Source organism: Sceloporus undulatus, chromosome 1 (genome assembly GCF_019175285.1).
Source record: "Sceloporus undulatus isolate JIND9_A2432 ecotype Alabama chromosome 1, SceUnd_v1.1, whole genome shotgun sequence".
Classification (NCBI taxonomy): domain Eukaryota; kingdom Metazoa; phylum Chordata; class Lepidosauria; order Squamata; family Phrynosomatidae; genus Sceloporus; species Sceloporus undulatus.
In genome coordinates, this window is record NC_056522.1 from 265,904,713 (window position 1) to 265,923,651 (window position 18,939).

Consider the following 18,939-nt stretch of genomic DNA (forward strand, 5'->3'; position numbering starts at 1 on the left):
TGCATGATAACTGAATCAACATTATACTATTTCCTGAATGGTAGACTGTAGGTATTACAATGAAAATTTCAGCCTGTTTACTTTCTAATCTCTGCAAATATTGACCCCTCCTTCTTCTCTCCACCTTTCATCCCCTTCCCTCTGATGACATGAATTGCATCAAGGGGCATTATATAAAGAAAAGCTCCCAAAGGGCTTCTGTCGTTCCCTCTTAGCGACCATGGGGCTAAGGCTAACCAGCCTCTTAATACTATGGCTGGCTGTTTGCTACGCAAATCAAGTTAAACAAGGTAAGACTTTTAAAGAAGATGTTATGCAGTTGTGCAGTGGAGAACCTAAGAAACATCCATTGGCTGTGGCCATGTGCACAAAAACCAAATGCATCCATTTGTTCAGTTTTTTAGAAGGACTTTGAAGGATATGAAAATTATTTCTGTGTAGTGAGCACTGGATGCTCCAGTTCCCTGCTTGCAACAGATACTATTTTAGGTTATTTGAATTAATATGCTAGCAATGTTAATGTACAGATAATTCTGTCTCAGATTATGTGGACTAGGAAAAGAGAGAGTTGTTTTATCAGACTGTTTTAATGTCCTTTTCAGAACTATGACACTAATTCTGAATTTTCCATTGAAGTTCAAATGTCATATAGAGCAGAATCTTCTTTGTCAAGTTGAAGGCTTTCATGTCCGGCAGCCATAGTTTTTTGTGGGTTTTTTGGGCTATGTGGCCATGTTTTAGAAGAGTTTATTCCTGATGTTTCGCCAGCAACTGTGGCTGGCATTTTCTGAAGATGCAAGCCACAGATGCTGGTGAAACATTAGGAATAAGCTCTTCTAGAACATGGCCATATAACCTGAAAAACTCACAAAAAACTAAGAATCTTCTTTCTTTGGAAGGAAAAGCTTAGTGGTTCTGTGATTTGTGAAAAGCATCTTGAGTCTGTGGCATATTTGGTGGAGGAAATTTACATTGATTAATAATATAAATAATTAGAAATGCCTATGTGAGTGATAGCAACTGGACTCAAAACAATTCAGCAGTTTTTCATGCCCTCTGCTATCTTGGGAATCATAGAAATAGAAATAAGTCGCACATTGGCTTCAATAACAGGCAGCACATCTTGCCCAAAGGTACCAATGTTTCATGGCTTTACAGTGATGCTTTTGCTATGTCTGCAATCTTGAATGAGAACAGAGTATAATTTTTTTTCACAGTTTAAGTTTACCTATCACTTGAGATGTTGCAATCAAAAATTATAACAACAAAACCCCAACATTTCAATGGAACATTTGATACATACAGGTGGCCTCTCCCCTTCCAAAAACAGAGTTATTTTTACTGAATTGCATAAGCATCATTCTTTTTCTTTGTGGCTTCATGATTGCACTTAAAGGTTACTTTGCCCTCATTCTTCATCACTACAGGAAGAAATCCTAACCACAGCCAATATGTCTGCAGTACTTGGGGGAACAACCATTTCAAAACCTTTGACGGTGATTTTTACCAGTTTCCTGGTGTCTGTGAATACAACTTTGTTTCCGACTGCCGAGAGTCTTACAAGGAGTTCTCTGTCCACATCCAGCGTGAACTGAATGACCAAGGGCACCCTGGCATCCAATATGTCCTTGTCACAGTTAAGGATGTTGCAATCTATCTCACTCAAACATTGGTTGTGGTGAATGGGCAAATGTAAGTTCTTCTGTTATTATACTTCTGACGCACGCAGCCTTAAGTACTCAGCTCATATACTAATTATTGAAGCCAAATACACACAGCGATTAGTGTAGTGGTTTGAGCATTGGACTATGACTCTATAAATCAAGGTATGATTCCCCTCTTGGCTAAGGAAACTCATTGGGTGACCCTGGGTGAGTCACATGCTGTCAGGACTAGAAAGCCCCATGATAGATTCGTCTTAGGATTGCCACAAGTCTGAAATGACTTGTAGGCACACAACAGTAACAAAGCAACCATGTCTAGTGGACAATATTTTATCTCCAATATCAGAGGCAGTATTGGTTAGGAGGAACTTCAAGTGAGAGGATGCAGTTGCTTTCAAGCCTTGCCCATGGACTTTCTGTAAGCGTTTTTCTTACATTGTCAGAACTACAGACTCCCACCAGCCAAAACAAGTGTGACAGACTTGTATTGTGTGGCAACTCAATACTTTCAGGCCATCTTGGGCAGTGTTACCACTGAAATTTTGTCTTAAGCAAAGTTCAAAGCAAATTTGGAGTTTATTGGGTGAAGTTCTTGGGGACTTCAAATGGGATAAAAAAAGGGTACCTTTAGCAGCAAGGTACTCTACATATCCCTAGGTTGTCACCAGCTTCCAATTAAAACAAAACTTGAAGTAAATGTATGCATTCTCACTCAGGCAAAACACTTGGGAAACTTCAACAGATGCCAAAAGAGTTCTGTTTAATTTCTCAGAGGGATTTTGTTTATCCTGCCTCCTACTACTGATGATATGGTTTTCCCAAAATATTACTAAAAACAGAATATAACAACTACATGGCAATTTCTTTCCCTGTTGGAAAACAATATAATGCTATTTCAATTGTAATTTCTTTAACATTACTACTAATGGGCATTGTGTTGCAATCCCATCCTGCACTGTAGGCTAAAGTTATAAAGCACTATTTTTAAAATGAAAAGGATTATGTAAACTAGGCACAATAGTAAAAAAAACCCCAACAATATAATGCACAATACAGGATTGTTAAATTACTGTAGTACTAAATAGCAATTTCCATAGTTGCTAGCTGGCATTTCTCATCCCTTTCATCTACTAACAGTTTATACAGGGCAGCCTCCTTCATTCTATTTTAGTTTAACAGCTTCATTTTGTTCATCCTCACAAAACATTTGTGAATGTAATCCTACTCTATAGGTGGGGAAGAGAGGCTAAGCAATAGTGGTTCATTCAAGGCCATTCAAGTGAGTCCATGGCTATGCTGGGACTTTCATGCTGATCTGTTAGATCCAAACCCACCAGTGGATCATTGTGATTCACTATGGGTCATTGGGATATCCTGGTCATTGCCCTCAATCTGTCTCTCCTGGCTTCCTCCTGTTTCGCTGAACATACAGAGCATATGCTTGGGTCCTGTGAAGAAGTTTTCTTATACTTCAATGGTTATCACAAAAGATGTCCCCTTGCTCATTCTGGATATAAAACAGGGAAGAGCAAATGTCAGCACAGTTCTCTAAGTGTGTTTTTGCCCCAGGGAAAAGACCCACACAGCCAGTGCATTGGCTAATTTTGGGCTTATAAATTGTAGGCTGCACCTACATTGCTGGATTAATGCAGTTTGACAACACTTTAACTGCTATGACTCAATGCTATACAATTCTGGAATTTATAGTTTTGTGAGAAATGTAGCCTTCTCCGTCAGAGATCTCTGGTGCCACAACATACTACAAGTCCAAGGATTCCATAGGACGGTGCCATGACAGTTAAAGTGGTGTCATATTGCATTAATTCTGCAGTGTGGCAGCTGCCTTTGCTGTTTTGCATTGCTTAGGCATAGCATAGTGAGATAGATTATGACAGCCTTATTCCTCTTGGAGTAGTAATTGCAATGTGGAGGACTTTCCTCTCTACATTATGGAATTTAAAATCCATGCCAAATGTTGTGTAATTGGCTTAAGGAGATTGATTCCTTCTCATGTTGAGTGTTACACATTTTATTTTTCCTGCATTCTGACCTGTTCCACTGCTTTTAGACTTATCATTTTGTTCTGCATTAAAATTTCAGAAAAATAGAAAAATAGCTACACAATAGGATCTCACTCTGGACGAATGATTTAGGTCTAATCTGCACTGCAGAAATAGTGACGTTTGACACTGCTTTCACGGCCATGGCTCAATGCTATGGAATTAGGAGAAATGTAGTTTTATGAGACAGTTAGCCTTCTTTGTCAGAGAGCTCTGGTGCCACAAAATGCTACAAATCCCAGAATTCCATAGCATAGATCTCTTGTACTTGTTCACACTTCCTTAGAGCTTTACCTGTCGTCTTTATTTTGATGCCTAAATTGTATTTCTAAATGCTCAAATGGCATTTTAAATTATTGCAATGCTATAAATTTGGGGACTGAAAGAAAATTTCATTTGGTGGACCAGCATTCATGTCAGAATTGCACACATTTTGCCCCTGCACCCCCATAGCACTCCTGGAGAAACATAGTAAACTTTAAAAGACCATGAATAGAATTCTGCTGCAGTTGGCCTATTCATATTAAATGTCGCTAAGTTGAATAGGACTAGGAATGAAATGTAAATGCTTGCTAAATTCTACAAATTTATCATTTCCTCCTTCTTCAACTCCTCCTGGAACTGCAGTGTTGGAATTGCAGTGCCACAGAATGTAATGAATGTTCAATGTGACTTTCTTCTCTCTAGTGCAAAAACTCCATACCACAATTCTGGCCTTCTCATTGAGAAGAATGAGATTGCTACCAAAGTCTATGCCAGAACTGGTCTGCAGCTGATATGGAACAGAGAGGATGCCTTGATGGTATGTATGTGTGGCCACTCATGGCCAATAGCTTCCATGTCAGAGGATCCACTGTGACTTTTAATATGGATGTTAAAGGTGTTGTCCTTTAATAGATTCAGCACCTTGGACAATGTGTTTACAGTTTGGACTAAAACTTGGAGTGGATTCACTATCCTACTAACCCTGGAACCCACCAACTGCCACTGAGTGTGGCTTTTGACTTGTATTAACATGCTGGTGTGCCCTTCATGATGCAATGGCAAACCACCTCAGGGTATTCTTTGCCTATGAAAACTCTTTGGAGCTGCCATAAGTCAACAGGAAACACACACACACAGCCTTCATGACTGAGGCCCAGAACACATTACAAACTGATTGATTTCATGTGTTCCTGTCTAGTGGCTATCCAAGAGTACTTCTTGAGTGAAACTGTTGATATCAAGGGAAAGCAGATGAACCTTCTCAGTGATTGCTCCACAAGTGAGGAATGCAACTGAGGAATTGAGGAACAATTCATGGTTGACTATAGGCCTTCTTATCACCAGCCAATGCCAGTGGTTATAGGCTTTATGGTTCAGGAGCAGAATTCATAAACACATGCTGACAGGAGTTAATGGGAAAGTTGTTAGAATAAGACTGTTCTAGATACTAAGCCCAGTCCAATTCCATACAGGCAGCAAACACTTTTTATGGTTTTGTGTTCCAGTAGGTGGAATTAATGCTAGTGGGGTGAGATAACTTCAACAGTAATATTGTAATCTGTTGCAGTTCAAAGGATGCTCTCTGTAGTATATCTCAGAAAAGCTCCACTTCAGGAAATCTGCATCTATTTTGCAAATAGATGCAAAAAAATGAAAGTTTTGTGAGAAGTTTTATGTTCCCTGTTTTTCAAGTCCACTAGCCTTTTAAATACTCTTTCTAGAGAATTGTCCTGCTTATCATGCTAGTCTTTATTTAGAAGTCTCGTATCTCATTAACAGAGCTCAGGTAGAACTGGAAAAAGTTACTTTTGAGGTTAAAACTCCCAGAATTGCCTTGTCAGTGTGGTCAGTAGTTAGTCTACCTTGGGATTCTGTGAGTTGTAACCCCAAAACAAAATTTCAAAAACTCTTTGGCACAGATGCTGTATGGATGGGATTACACTGCTAAATGTATCTCCATTTAGACTTTAAAAGGTCTTCTGGAACCTCCTTAAAACTCTCTTGTTGTTCCTGGAAACAACTAGAAAAACCATTTCCTACACTTCCTACATCCCTGATTTAAAGCTCTACTGAGTTAAAGTAGAGATGGAAAAGATCTGTGCTTGGCATGGTGAAGTAACATGTATCCTAATAGTTTAAGTGTAAGGCATGAGAGTCAAAGTCGCATAGTGGTTTGAGTGTTGGACCACTACTCTGGAGACCAGGGTTTGACTCCTGGCTCAACCATGAAACCCCTGGGTGACCTTGGGCAAGTCACATGCTCTAAGCTTCAAGCAAGAAGGCAATGGAAACCTCCAAACAAGTCTTGCCAAGAAAACCCCACAATAGGTTTGTCTTAGGGTTGCCATAAGTTGGAAACGACTTGAAAGCACATACCACCAACAAAATTATATCCTGCTTTGCTGCAATTATTGAGATGTTCTTGTGGTTTTGCTTTTTCAATTTAGGTTGAGCTTGACATTAAGTTTCAAAACTATACATGTGGTCTTTGTGGGGATTATAATGGCCAGCCAATCTACAATGAATTCATCTCCAACGGTATGTGAGATTAAAGTACTTAGAAATACCTGTTATGAATTGCAGAATATGAAACACACTCCCTCAGAGTGTGGTGGAATCTTCTTCTTTGGAGGTGTTTGAACAGAGGCTGGTTGGCCATATCTTGGGGGTCCTGTGCTTGTGTCTTCCTGCACAGCAGGGGGTTGGACTTAATGGCCCTTAAAGTCTCTTCCAACTCTATGATTCTATGAAATTTACAATGCAGAAATTACAATCAAGCCAATGTTTACAGTACTGGACTGTTTGAAATGCATAGAAACATTATAAATTTATATTCTTAGGAAACTGGTCCATAAGGGTGAAATAAATTCTGTATTGATGTTGTGAACAATCTCGCTTAAACCATGTGGTCTTCTGGATCACCTTTGTTTTCTCAAAGTACCTTATATAGCATTGATAATTGACTGATGTGATATCTTGATAATTCCTTGTCACCCACCCTGTTTAATCACCAGGATGCCAGCAGTCATAAACTAGAAAAGAGGGTCATATCAAGTCAGATGGTGATTTACTTAAATATTTATTTGGCACCTATAAAGACTCCTTTGTTTCCTCTTTTTTATAGGACTGACATACAACCCAATCACATTTGGAAACCTACAGAAAATTCATAACCCCAAAGCAGAATGTGAAGACCCTGATGAAACAAAAACTGTACAGCAATGCCATAAGCATGTAAGTCTTAATAACTAAACTGAACAATTCACCAGGCAGAAAGATCAGCTTGTTTTGCAGGGAAAAGTGTGGGATATGCAATAACGTAGGAACATAATTATGTTCCCTGTTTATTATTTGGTGTGGAAGCATTAATTAGAGGACAGGAAAGCAAGAAGATTTGTCTATGTAGACTTAGCCTTGTGTGTAAAGCATAGAATCTTCTTTGAGTGTGTGTATGTGCTCTGCAGGAAGGTGGCATATCAAGCAGATTTGGTATGTGCAAGTGCACATTAAAATTAAATGCAAGCAGTCTGTAGTTCTGAAACTGTTATTGGACTGTATCTCTCATTATTCCTCACTATTTACTGTGCTGGAGGTGCTTGATGAGAGTTGCAGTCTAATAACATCTGGAGGACCAGAAGTTGACCACCCCAGTCTAAATAAATGCATCTTACTTAAATTAGCTTACTTGCTAATTAGCTTACTTGCTGTTCACCGCTATGATCTTTGGAATAGCGGTATATAAATAAAACAAATTATTATTATTATTATCTTATCTCTGAAGATCTCCAAGACAAATGGGACTATAGTACATTTAGTTGTTGATCTAAGCTACAGCAGACCCATCAGATCTATGGAAGTTATGTGAGTGTTGACTTGGCAAGCTGCCATGGATACAGTGGGCCTACTATAGTCAGGATTACCAATTATATTTAACCCCTAGTGACCTAAAATTCCTTTGCAAGAAGAAAACTACAGCTCACTTCAGTAAAGAAATGACATTGAGTTCAGAGCCACTGTCAAATATCTTCAGTCAAGATGTTATGAAAAATAACACTTAAGGGTGAGATAGAATTTCCCTATGCTAGACATTTAATGTTACAGAACTAAACTCATATGTAAGCATTTATACATGATTGCTTTTCAGATGCTCTCCTTGATCATGTTGATCAATTTCTTGTTGGAAATACTCAACCATATTCTTTAGATAGTACTTCAGAATCTTGAAACCAGAGGATAGAAAAGCTTCTTTGAGGAACCATAGTTCCAGAATCCCCCAGCTAGCATGCCAGCTGGGTTGTTAGCTGGAAAATTTGAGGCGTTGAGGTTCCCTAAGGGTAGCTGCTCTAAGCTCTGTTTGAATCAAGGATTTAGCTATGTTATTTTAACTAGGCATGTTTGTTACAATTCCTTCAGAGACAGCTTTGGAAAAAAGCATTATTAGGGTCTGTTAAACTCTTATTTCTTTCCTTTCCAGCGTGATGAGTGTACAAAGCTGTTGACTTCTTCAGCCTTTGAAGACTGTCAGTCCCGCTTGAATCTGGAGCAATATATTCAAGCCTGTATGCAGGACAGGTGTGCTTGTCAGAAAACAGAGGACTCCTTCTGTCTTTGCAGCACCATCTCAGAGTTTTCCCGTCAATGTTCCCATGCTGGAGGAAAGCCTCAGAATTGGAGAACCCCTGAATTGTGTCGTAAGTCACTAACCAGCTCATAGAAGATACAGCCAGCCACAGTCAACAGTGCAGGGACACATTCCTCCTTAAATTCATATAATTCCAAATAGCCCTTGATCTTCTTTCATTGCAACTCCTCTAGAATGTCCAAAAGCCTCAGGATTTAGCAGGAGTTATAGATGTCGTTTTTCAGGGGGTTCAGATATCAAAACAACATTCTTCTTGTCCTGTTATTTGTCTTGTGGATTTCACAAGGGAATAACTGAAAAACCCACTACAGCGTGTGGTTTCCTTCTCTTCTGGGAGTTTCCAACAACTGATCTTCATTCCCTCATTAGATTTCTGGCTACCAGATTCAAGATTTCTTCTCCCGATTTCATTTACCATCATAGTGTTAAAGTGATAGAGATTTTTTTTTCTTTAAAAAAGGTGTGTGAGACACAGACTGTGGATACCTGCGAGAATGGGGATGAGAGATGGGGGAAGGTGTTGACAACATGAATTGGATGGCTGTGTGAGGGAGATGGAGGAAAACTACACCCACACCACAGCATAACCTCACTTCAAGTGGGAGACAAGAGCATCTGAAAAGAAATAGATTAAGGGTAGCACTAAACACTGTCACAACCAGCAACAAACTAAGGCTAAAATGTTGGAATATTTAGGACACAGCTGGATGCAGGGTCAAAACAACTATTACAAGGTGTGAAACCCAGAAATGGAAAACCCTGGGGCTATGTGTACTGGAACTACTGGGTGGCCTATGTGTGTCCTTAGTCAAGTATCCAACCAGCATCAGAGGAAATCTGGAGATCTGATTTCCTTCTCCTTCCACTTCTTTAGTACTGAGAGCTTTGATGAAAGCAGTGTCTGAATAAGTGCTTTTCACTTGAGATTCAAAGAGACGTAAAACAGAAAACTAAGGAAGCTGAGTGCGTAACTCTCACTGAAATATATGCAAATTACGATTATAGTTGTCCAGATAGTCTTTCTTTGGATTCTACTCTCATCACATTTGATAAGAGAATGTTATGCAAATGTTAAACCATATCAGGACACACACAGCATCTCTCTTGCTCTCCCTCCCTCCCTCATGCTGTCTCCTCTATTTTACACACACATGCTTGCACACATGTACACACATCAAATTTTGACTCTTTGGATTTCTTTTGTTTTCACTGAGAAACTGAAAAATTTGTTTAAAAGTCTCAGTGACAAAAGTAGTAAACCTTCTCTTCATCTGTTGGGTATGCTTTGATTGAGAGTTCCTGCATAGCAGGGGGTTGGACTGGATGGCCCTTGTGGTCTCTTCCAACTCTGTAATTCTATGATTTGGGTAAACAATGTTTTCACTGATACTAGCTGAGGTACCTCATTACCACCATTTTATCTCTCTTATTTTCCTCTCTATTAGTATGTGTCCATAGGCTAGAGTCTGTGTCTCCTAGTCAGTGCCTACTTCTTTTATTATTTCAGCTAAATCATGTCCTGGAAACATGGTCTACTTGGAAAGTGGCTCACCTTGTATGGACACCTGTTCACATCTGGATATCAGCAGACTATGTGAAGAGCACTATATGGATGGCTGTTTCTGCCCAGAAGGTAATAATTTCAGTGTGGCATGGTAGATATAGCAGTGTGCTTAGATATGGCAAACCTTTTTCAGCTGGATGGCTATCCCTTTCAGTTGGATGGCTATGGCCATATTGCTAACCTACCCCTTCAGGTTATTCTATTGTAATGTTATTTTAAGCACACATGGTAGGACACAGGCTTTATTAAAGTCAATAAAACTAATTCTGAGTACATTTCAATTATTACCATGTGGGTTTTGTTTTGGAAAATATACATCATCCAACAATTCTTCCTGGTTTAATAGTGATCTGAGGGTCAGACTAGATATTATGCTTAGATCATGCTTAGCCATAGCACACAGGTTTCCTCACCTATGTGTTTTTTATTTAACCTGCTGCAGTTTGTGATTGGTCGTTGCATTTTGTGATTGGTTATAAGAGATACATGTCTCAGGTCTCAAGGTTGAGGCATGTATCTCTGATGAAATCCAGTTTTAAGAGTCGAAACAGGTTAATTTCAGGGAATACATATTTCCTTTAATATCTAGTACAGCCGCAAATCTCCCTTAGTTCCATGCAGACCTCTTGCCTTGTAAATGGGTTCAGATTTGCAGCCAATGAACCAAGAAAATCTTACTACTACTACTACTACTACTACTATTATTCTTGCAGGCACTGTATATGATGACATCATGGGCAAAGGCTGTGTACCCACAAGCAAATGCCACTGTAAAAGTCAAGGCAATGTATTTTCTCCTGGTCAAAACATCACAAATGAGTGTGAAAGCTGGTAAGCGAGCCTGTGTTTATACTGCATCACCTTTTCTTTGGTAATAAATTGGGGCAGAATGTGCTAACTTAGAGTTGACAGATTTTAGAAGAATGGAGAATGTCAAATGAAAATTATCATCCTAATGTCTCCTTTGCACAATGAGACGCTTTCATAGGCTCAACACACCAAACATGATCAAATGAATCTGGTGTATTACATATTTATTAGAAAAGGAAACAAACATTTCCCAGCATCACCTCTCAGATCAAAAGGAGGGGGAATTATTTACGGATTCTAAATAGCTGTACTCTGAATTTTACAGCAGAGTTCAGTAGTACTTTCTAGCTTCAACAAAGAAAACTTTTTTTTTCTGAAAGAGGGCTACTTAACTGCTTATGAAAATCAGTTGAGGCTAAAGCTTTTAACTACAACCAGCAAACTGAAAGTTACCATGGTGGTCCATAAAAACAGAGCAAAATCCAAAATCTACAAATGGGCAACACCTTTATTAGGTCCAAATAAAATTACTTAATTTGAGATAGGCTTTTGAGTTTTCTGTACTCTTCATGAGGCCCAGAAGTGAAAAGGGGGAAGGGGAGCATGGAAGCCCCAAATTTAGGCTACATATTTAAGCCATATCGTTCATAGTTAAATTAAGCCTCAAGTCTGGGAATGTAAGTCTGATGGCTCTCTGGTAGTTGGGCAGTTATAAGATGATACTTAGCAATAGTTCCTGGGATGAAGACAAAATTGTGGGCTCCTATTTATGGAAATACAAGGCTGACATCAGTTCAGATACCTGCCTCTTAACTTAGGCACAACACACAGGTTTCTGGGGTGGCATGGACAGAAGAAGATACATTTTAGACACCACCAGTCATCCTAACTGCTCTCATGAACTTCAGGATTTATTTGTTTTCTAGTAATTGGAAAGTGGTCATATTATTAGGTGGACAGAACTTTCAACTTCCAGCTTGCTTCTTGGATGCAGAGATTTTTAGTACAGTTTCTCAGCTGCTGTGTCTGACACTAATTGTTTGATTCCTATTGCATTTTGTCTTCACAGCGTTTGTGAATCAGGTAGATGGGTATGCCAGGACTTACCCTGTCCAAGTACATGTGCACTGGAGGGTGGAGCTCACATTACCACTTTTGATGGGAAGAAATACACCTTCCACGGAGACTGTTACTATGTTTTGACTAAGGTATAAGTATTGACCATTTCAACACTGGGCAATTTAAAAAAAACAACAATTAGAAGAACATTTGCAGTTGAACATGTATTTAAATATGAATCTCTAATTTTCTCTCAAAAGAATAATTTCTGCACATAATGGCCAAGACTCTCCATAGCAATAGCAATAACAAATACATTTCTATACAGTTTATCAGTGAACTAGTACTCCCCAAGCAGTTTACAATGTGTAAGCCAATTGCCCCCAACAAACTGGGTACTCATTTTACCGACCTATGAAAGGATGGAAGGCTGAGTAGACTTTGGAGCCCTGCCTGGGATCGAACTGACAACCTTGTGGCTGCAGTGCAGGCATTTAACCACTGCAGCACCAGGGATCTCCAGTGGCCACCCAGGCTCCCTGGTACTGGAAGGACATGTAACTCTGCAAGTCACAACTCTATCACTTTTCCTGTGTGCATAACCTACTTCCCTATTGTCAGCACATCCCCATGGCTATTTAAGGTCTGGGGAGGGGGTGGCCAGGTAGCCTTTCTGTAATCAGAAGCACAAAGGCAACATCAGCCTGCCAAACCTAAAGTGTGGAGAAGGGACTGCAGCAGGAAGATAGGTCCCATAGATGTGAATGAAACTATGGATAGTTCCTTCTACAGTAAACATTGACATATGCAGGCTGTGAGTGTCAATAGCAATAGGAATGCAACATTTGTAAGTATGGTGATGAGGTGACAAATTTAGTTTTAATTATGGTTGTGGAGTGACAAAGGTAAGAGAAAGGATTTCTATTTCTATTTCAGCATTTCTATTTCTCTTCACACTTACAGTCTATTTATGAAAGTCAGTTCATAGGGACTTCACTCCATGTATCTGAGGAGTGGTGCTACCAACTTCATTCTTTCTCTCAGTTAGGCTCAAAAGTACTATAAGATCCCTTTGCACATTCAGTAGGATTATCAAATGGGGATTTTCGGTCAGGTACACTCAAATATTTTCCTAAAGAAGAATAAATACTTTTCCTTTTATATGGAACATGGTCACTGGAATTTGACATCTTTAAGAGAAACTGGGTTGATTATTTTAAAATCAATATCTCATGTCAGTCTTTCTGTGGAAGGAAAGGGGTTTGTGGGCGGAGGAATGGACCACACTTATCATATTTGTTCTTTTCTATTTGCAGAGCAGCAAAAATGACTCACATGTCCTCTTGGCAGAACTGGGCCCATGTAGTTCTACAGATAAGCAGACATGCCTAAAGACGGTTGTATTGCTCATAGATCACAAACAAAATGTAAGTTGAATGCACATATTGATGCCATGGCTAAGGCCTATACTAAAAAGATGAGGTCAAATCAAACAAATAATCGCTTGAAGCCAAATCCAATCAAATGTTGTTTCAAGATGGCCCTCTCTTCAACACCCGTGGTATTTGGGAGGACAATATTGCATTTTTTCCTAGCTGTTAATTTTGTCAAGACAATTGTGTGTACGTAGATGGACAGACAGACAGATGTGTGTGTGTGCGCGCGCATGTATGTATGTACGAAAATACAGTTAATATATAATTTTGCCATTCTAAGATTTTTAGCCATTATTCAATCCTTTGAATTAGATACTATTGTTGATTGTCAAATATGCTAAAACTGAAACCAAACAATAAAACCCACTTTAACTTTCAAACAAAGATACTCTACTTTGCTTAGTACCTTTTTACCTGCTTACCTGAGTACCTCTTTTGTGCCAAACCCACATCACAATTGCATTTTGGGCTCTGTTTATTTTGCTTTATTTCCTTTTACACCCTTTGTTATTTTTTACAGTCACAGTTGTAAAACATCTTGATCGTGTTCCAGTGCACATCATAAACTTTTTATAAGGTGTCATTAGCCAACTTAAGTTAAATGCCATGGATTTAATGAGTCATTTTTTAACATTATATCCTCATGATGCCTGTTGCATTGTATACTTATGCACAACTAAGCTCCTGGTTGTCAAAAAGTGTGCAGTGTAGATCTGAACCAGTTTTGGTTCTTTTTCGCTATCTTAATTCTTTTCAAGGGAACACTTAAATGTATAGTTCTAGTAAAAGCTTCTTAACAAAGATTCTCCATCACTTAAAAAAAATCCTCCAAGGTTCATTCAAGGAAATCTTGGTATTGAAGCACATTTCATACTGGCTTAAAAGGTGATATGTCTACCTGCTCAAAGGCTATCAGTCTCACTTGGTAAACATGGATCAAGAACAAATAAATTAATTAAAAGCATCTAGATATGGTGTAATGCCTCTACTCCCAGGTCTTGGGAAAATGGAGAATAAGCTGAGAGTGTACAGCAGCCTTAAAACTGAAAATGAGCAGACCGAAACTATATGTATGCAGTCATATTTAAAAGTTGTCAATTTTTTTGTTGTTGTTATTTGGTGAACATATTTTATTCTGCTCTAATAATTTTTGGCCAAAAACTTACACTGTCAGATGTATCTATGATGAGGGAGCTCTGTCATTGTACTGTATTGAGAGAGCACTACAATGAGAGTGGCAGGTGGAGAGATTCCTTGGGGTTCTGCCACAACTGTTTCTTTCATCATGCTCTATGCCTGGGGCAGCACTGCAGTTGCCATTTCTCAGTGCTCCAACTTACAGTGCCTCAGAAACCCTATGGTGTGGGCACTACCTGGCTCAAGTGGTTGGTTTTACAGTCTCATAAATACTGGATGCCAACCAATCTGTTTGGATGATTTTAAAGTACATTGGTGAATATGCAGCTGAAACCAACCGTGGTTAAACAAATCACATCATGCATCATTTGATTAAGGAGACTATCATAAGTTTTTCAATTTGCTCTTCAGAGATTCACATATATATTAATTGCCTTCCTTAAAAAAAAAAAATCTGTCCTGCAATCCATATCATTTTGTGTGTGTGTCTGTGTGCGTGCGTGCGTGTGTATGTATTTTCCCCCTTTCCTCAGATTCATGGGATGCTGCATAACCTGTACTTCACATTTGTATAACTAGCGGAAGAATGCTGTTAGGGTTCCATAATTATTTGATAAAATGTTGGATTTTCTTTGGACAGTTGTTATGGTTCATTTAAGATGGCACCCCCCTATCTATAAGAAATAGAAATCCCACTAAAATAGTTTCTGTGTTTCTTCACAGGTTCTAGTTTTCAAATCCGATGGCACTGTATTGCTGAATGAAATGGAGATTCACTTGCCTCATGTAGCAGGTGAGGAAGGAAGCCATCCTCATTCTCTCTCACTATCCTCATGTATACTCTAAGATAATGGTTCTACAAATCCTCCAGATGAGGACCTTGTGTTTTAAGCTTTTAGTTAAATAAATGGCAAAGGGATGGCTCAGATATGGGCTGGGATTAAATGAAATGGCACACTGAGAAGTTTATGAGAAACTGTACACAATTAGCAAGAAAAAAAGTTCTTTTCTTATTGTCTAATGACTCTTTCCCCATCCTCTTTTGTCTTCTACTTTCCTCCTCCCCTATTCACCTTAAGGAGAAATAGGGTTAACGTAGCTAGCATGGTTTGGGTGTTGGACTATGACTCTAGAGATCAGGGTTCAATTCCCCACTCAGCCATGGAAACCTACTGAGTTTATCAAATGGGAGGAATTTCTCTTAAATTCGAATGAAAAGAGAGTGGTGCCAGAACGCATTCACTTAAAGTTGTTAGTTTAGCGCAATTACATGAATGCGCATTGTGTTCAAACTGGGTTCCCATTGCCCGAAAATAGCATGCTATTGCCTGAATTTGAGTGTGGCAGTCTATCACGCAATAACGTGAAACTACATGATTGCATTCGGACTGACTTCCCATTGCCCGAATTTGCGTGTAGTGGGTTATCGCACAATAACGTTAAACCCCATGATTGTGTTCAGATTGCCATCGGATTATACTTCCAATTTCCCTTGTCAGATAAACTCCTCAGTCACACACTGAGACCCAGAAAACCCTGTGATAGGTTCACCTTCGGGTTGCCATAAGTTGGAAATGACTTGAACAACAACAACAGCAACAAAACATCTAACTGATCTAGCTTTCCTTGTCGGCCTTACAGCTCTGACAGAGTTGTTCTCAAGTGCAAATCGTAGCTTATATGAACATCCAAAATAACATAAGATGGATACAATGTAACAGTTAAATAAAGAAATACATTAATTGCAGTTTGACAGGAAATGTTGTTTTTCCTTGTTTTCCAGCCAGCTTCTCAATTTTCCAGCCATCTTCCTACTATCATATTGTACACACCTATTTTGGCCTCAAGCTGCAGATCCAGTTGGCTCCAGTTATGCAGTTGTTTGCCGTTGTGGATCAGTCTGCCAAGGGAATACTTCAAGGTAAGTATGAATTTAAGTTAGGATTGCACTGTTAATTATGGACAGGAGATACTGTTTGGTTTGAAGAATACTTATAGTTAAAAAATCTCAGTCTGTAATGCATTGTTCATTGCTTACTCTTGCCATTTTACCAATCAATGAAGTCATGTGTTAAACTATACAGATAAAATTAACTTTATTATTTTTATTAATAGGTCTTTGTGGAAATTTCAATGGAATAGAAAGTGATGATTTCAAAACATCAGGTGGATTGGTTGAAGCAACAGGGGCTTCCTTTGCTAATACCTGGAAAGCACAGGCCAGCTGTACTGACAAGGTGGATTCTTGGGAACATCCTTGCACTCTTAGTGTTGAAAATGGTAAGCAGAGGTGGCTTTCATTTTTAAATACTGCAGTTATGTTCTAACTAGTATTCAGGATTCAAACCCTGAAATGATACAGTATCTGATCACATCAATAAGGGAATTTCAACCCTATATACTACCATGGTCCAATCCCCCAGAGAGTACATAAAGTACTCTTCTGATTTCATTCAATTATATTACAAAGGTCACCAGGATAATCTGCATACTAGAACACATGGGACGAGGCATCACATGATGCAGTAGTTGTTAGTGACATTTAATTTTCCTTCATTGTTACAGAAAATTATGCTGAATTTTGGTGCTCTTTATTGAAAAGTACAGAATCTGCTTTTGCCAGGTGTCACTCAGTCATTGATCCAGCAGATTATTACAAGGTATGTGGTTGCATGGGTCTTTTCATTTTCAGGGACATGTATGAAATGAAAAGTAGTGGTGTGCAAAGCAAGGTCTGCAGATCTCAAATTATTTTCCATAGTGTTTAGAGGATAGAATATCTGTCACGACTCCTAGGTCAATGTCCTCCTTATGCCCCTCACTGGTCAATGACAGACTCAGAGGGAGCACTTTAGATGGCTCCACATAGTCCTGAGCATTTTCTCTCTGGAATTATCTTTCCACTGATATCAGGCAAACATCTACAGACTGAATTTTAAAGCATACTTCCTCAACAAATACTTCACATTCCCCGTTCCTCCTCCTTATGTTTGTAACTGATTTTGACCTATGTTCATACAGTTGGCCCTTGAGGGTCACCATAAGTCAGAAATGACTTGGAGGTACACAACAACAACAACAACAACAAAAAGTTCTAATCCTGGGGAAAGAGCAGGATCTTCTGTGGAAGAAATAAAAATAATTACTAATAGTGGAGAGTTAAGTTTCAGACACAACCAAGTTTGCATTCTTTTATTTAAAATATATGAACTAAAATCAACTCCACAATAGTGAAAAGACCTATAGAAGCTATAGAGACCATGAGACAGAGAGCTTTATAAATCACATTTAGGGGCCTTGAAATACTCTGTAGATTTTTTTTAAATAGCAAATCACCATGCCACAAAACAAACTCTTTTAGTGTTCTTTTTACCACCAGAAACCATTTGCTGTGGCCTATGTGGCATGAGAGGCATTACAGTCCATGCCATGTGAGCATAGACTCTTTGCACTTGTGTGTACATATGTTTGTGTAGGTAATGACTGTAGACATTCCCACATGGCAAAAATAAAACTGATTTAATTATTGGAGCTTAGAGAACTCTAGCCCTGATCCATCATCACAGATAGGATACTTTCAGAGCAAGGGTGGGCCATTTTTTGTATCACCAGATGTTGATAAACTGCAAATCCTAGCATTCTTCACCAGTGATTGTGGTAGTTGGGCTCCTGAGAGTTGAGTTTGATAACATTTGGAAAGCTGTGCAATTCCAATCCTTACATCAGGAAAATCACTGTTATTAGAGGCAGCCCAACTATGGTTTTTTTAAAAATGAGTTCTTTCCCACCATGGAAGAGAGGCAGAAGGTAACCATAAAATAATTAGCTTTTAATTGTTTCATGGGGACAAAGAAAAAAAAAGGTTCACATATGCTACTGCTAATGAAAGGAGTAGCTTTCAGTGTATAATTTCTGCCAAATCCCCCAGAATTGTTTTTAAGGTGGCAGAGGGGTGCAGCAACACTGACCGGAAGGTTATTAATTTAGCCTACTTGCAAGTACTTATGAGAGGAGAGCAAATTACTTTCCTCACCCATTATCACTGAAATATCCTTAAATATGAAGATTCTTACAAGCACAATGTGTACTTAGAAGTGCTCTCCATGTGTTCAGTGGATCTTAGTCTCAAGTAAGGGTGCATAACATAGATGGCAGGCATCTTTTGTTATTAGACAATAACAACAATAATAGCTGTGTTAATATTTCATAAGGACTGATTTCACACATTTCTGGTTGGTAATTCCTGAAGAGGCTTGGCTCTCTAGGACAGTTGACTAGTATTTCCAGATCATTACAGAGAGGAAGCTCAGTACCCCAGTTTAGTCATGGTGGTCATACCATTTTCTGGGGTCCATGCTTCATCAAAAATGTAACAATGTATTGAGTGTCTCAGCCCCGAGACATACAGGCCAAAAGGGGCATGGTGCACAGCATCCATATGGTCTGGAACCCTAGTATGTAATGGCGGCAGCCTGATGGCCTGTCCACACGGGTGCCGCCATCTTTACATAAGGGACGCACAGCATCTGCAAGTTGCTGCGTGTCTGTGACGTCACGAGTGCACCAGGCACCACAAGAAGAA

At 39.1% G+C, this 18,939-nt stretch overlaps 1 protein-coding gene across 1 annotated transcript in view; it reads left to right on the plus strand.

Moving 5' to 3' along the window:
* The first annotated feature begins 220 nt into the window (after positions 1–220).
* Positions 221–18,939, plus strand: part of MUC2 (mucin 2, oligomeric mucus/gel-forming) — a 44,640-nt gene continuing 25,921 nt past the window's right edge. The window contains exons 1-14 of the mRNA XM_042459288.1: positions 221–290; positions 1,428–1,692; positions 4,412–4,526; positions 6,157–6,247; positions 6,834–6,943; positions 8,184–8,400; positions 9,859–9,984; positions 10,563–10,746; positions 11,795–11,933; positions 13,101–13,211; positions 15,081–15,150; positions 16,141–16,278; positions 16,473–16,637; positions 16,923–17,017. Of these exons, the coding sequence (XP_042315222.1) occupies positions 221–290; positions 1,428–1,692; positions 4,412–4,526; positions 6,157–6,247; positions 6,834–6,943; positions 8,184–8,400; positions 9,859–9,984; positions 10,563–10,746; positions 11,795–11,933; positions 13,101–13,211; positions 15,081–15,150; positions 16,141–16,278; positions 16,473–16,637; positions 16,923–17,017 (1,896 nt within the window). The remainder of the gene's footprint in view (positions 291–1,427; positions 1,693–4,411; positions 4,527–6,156; positions 6,248–6,833; positions 6,944–8,183; positions 8,401–9,858; positions 9,985–10,562; positions 10,747–11,794; positions 11,934–13,100; positions 13,212–15,080; positions 15,151–16,140; positions 16,279–16,472; positions 16,638–16,922; positions 17,018–18,939) is intronic.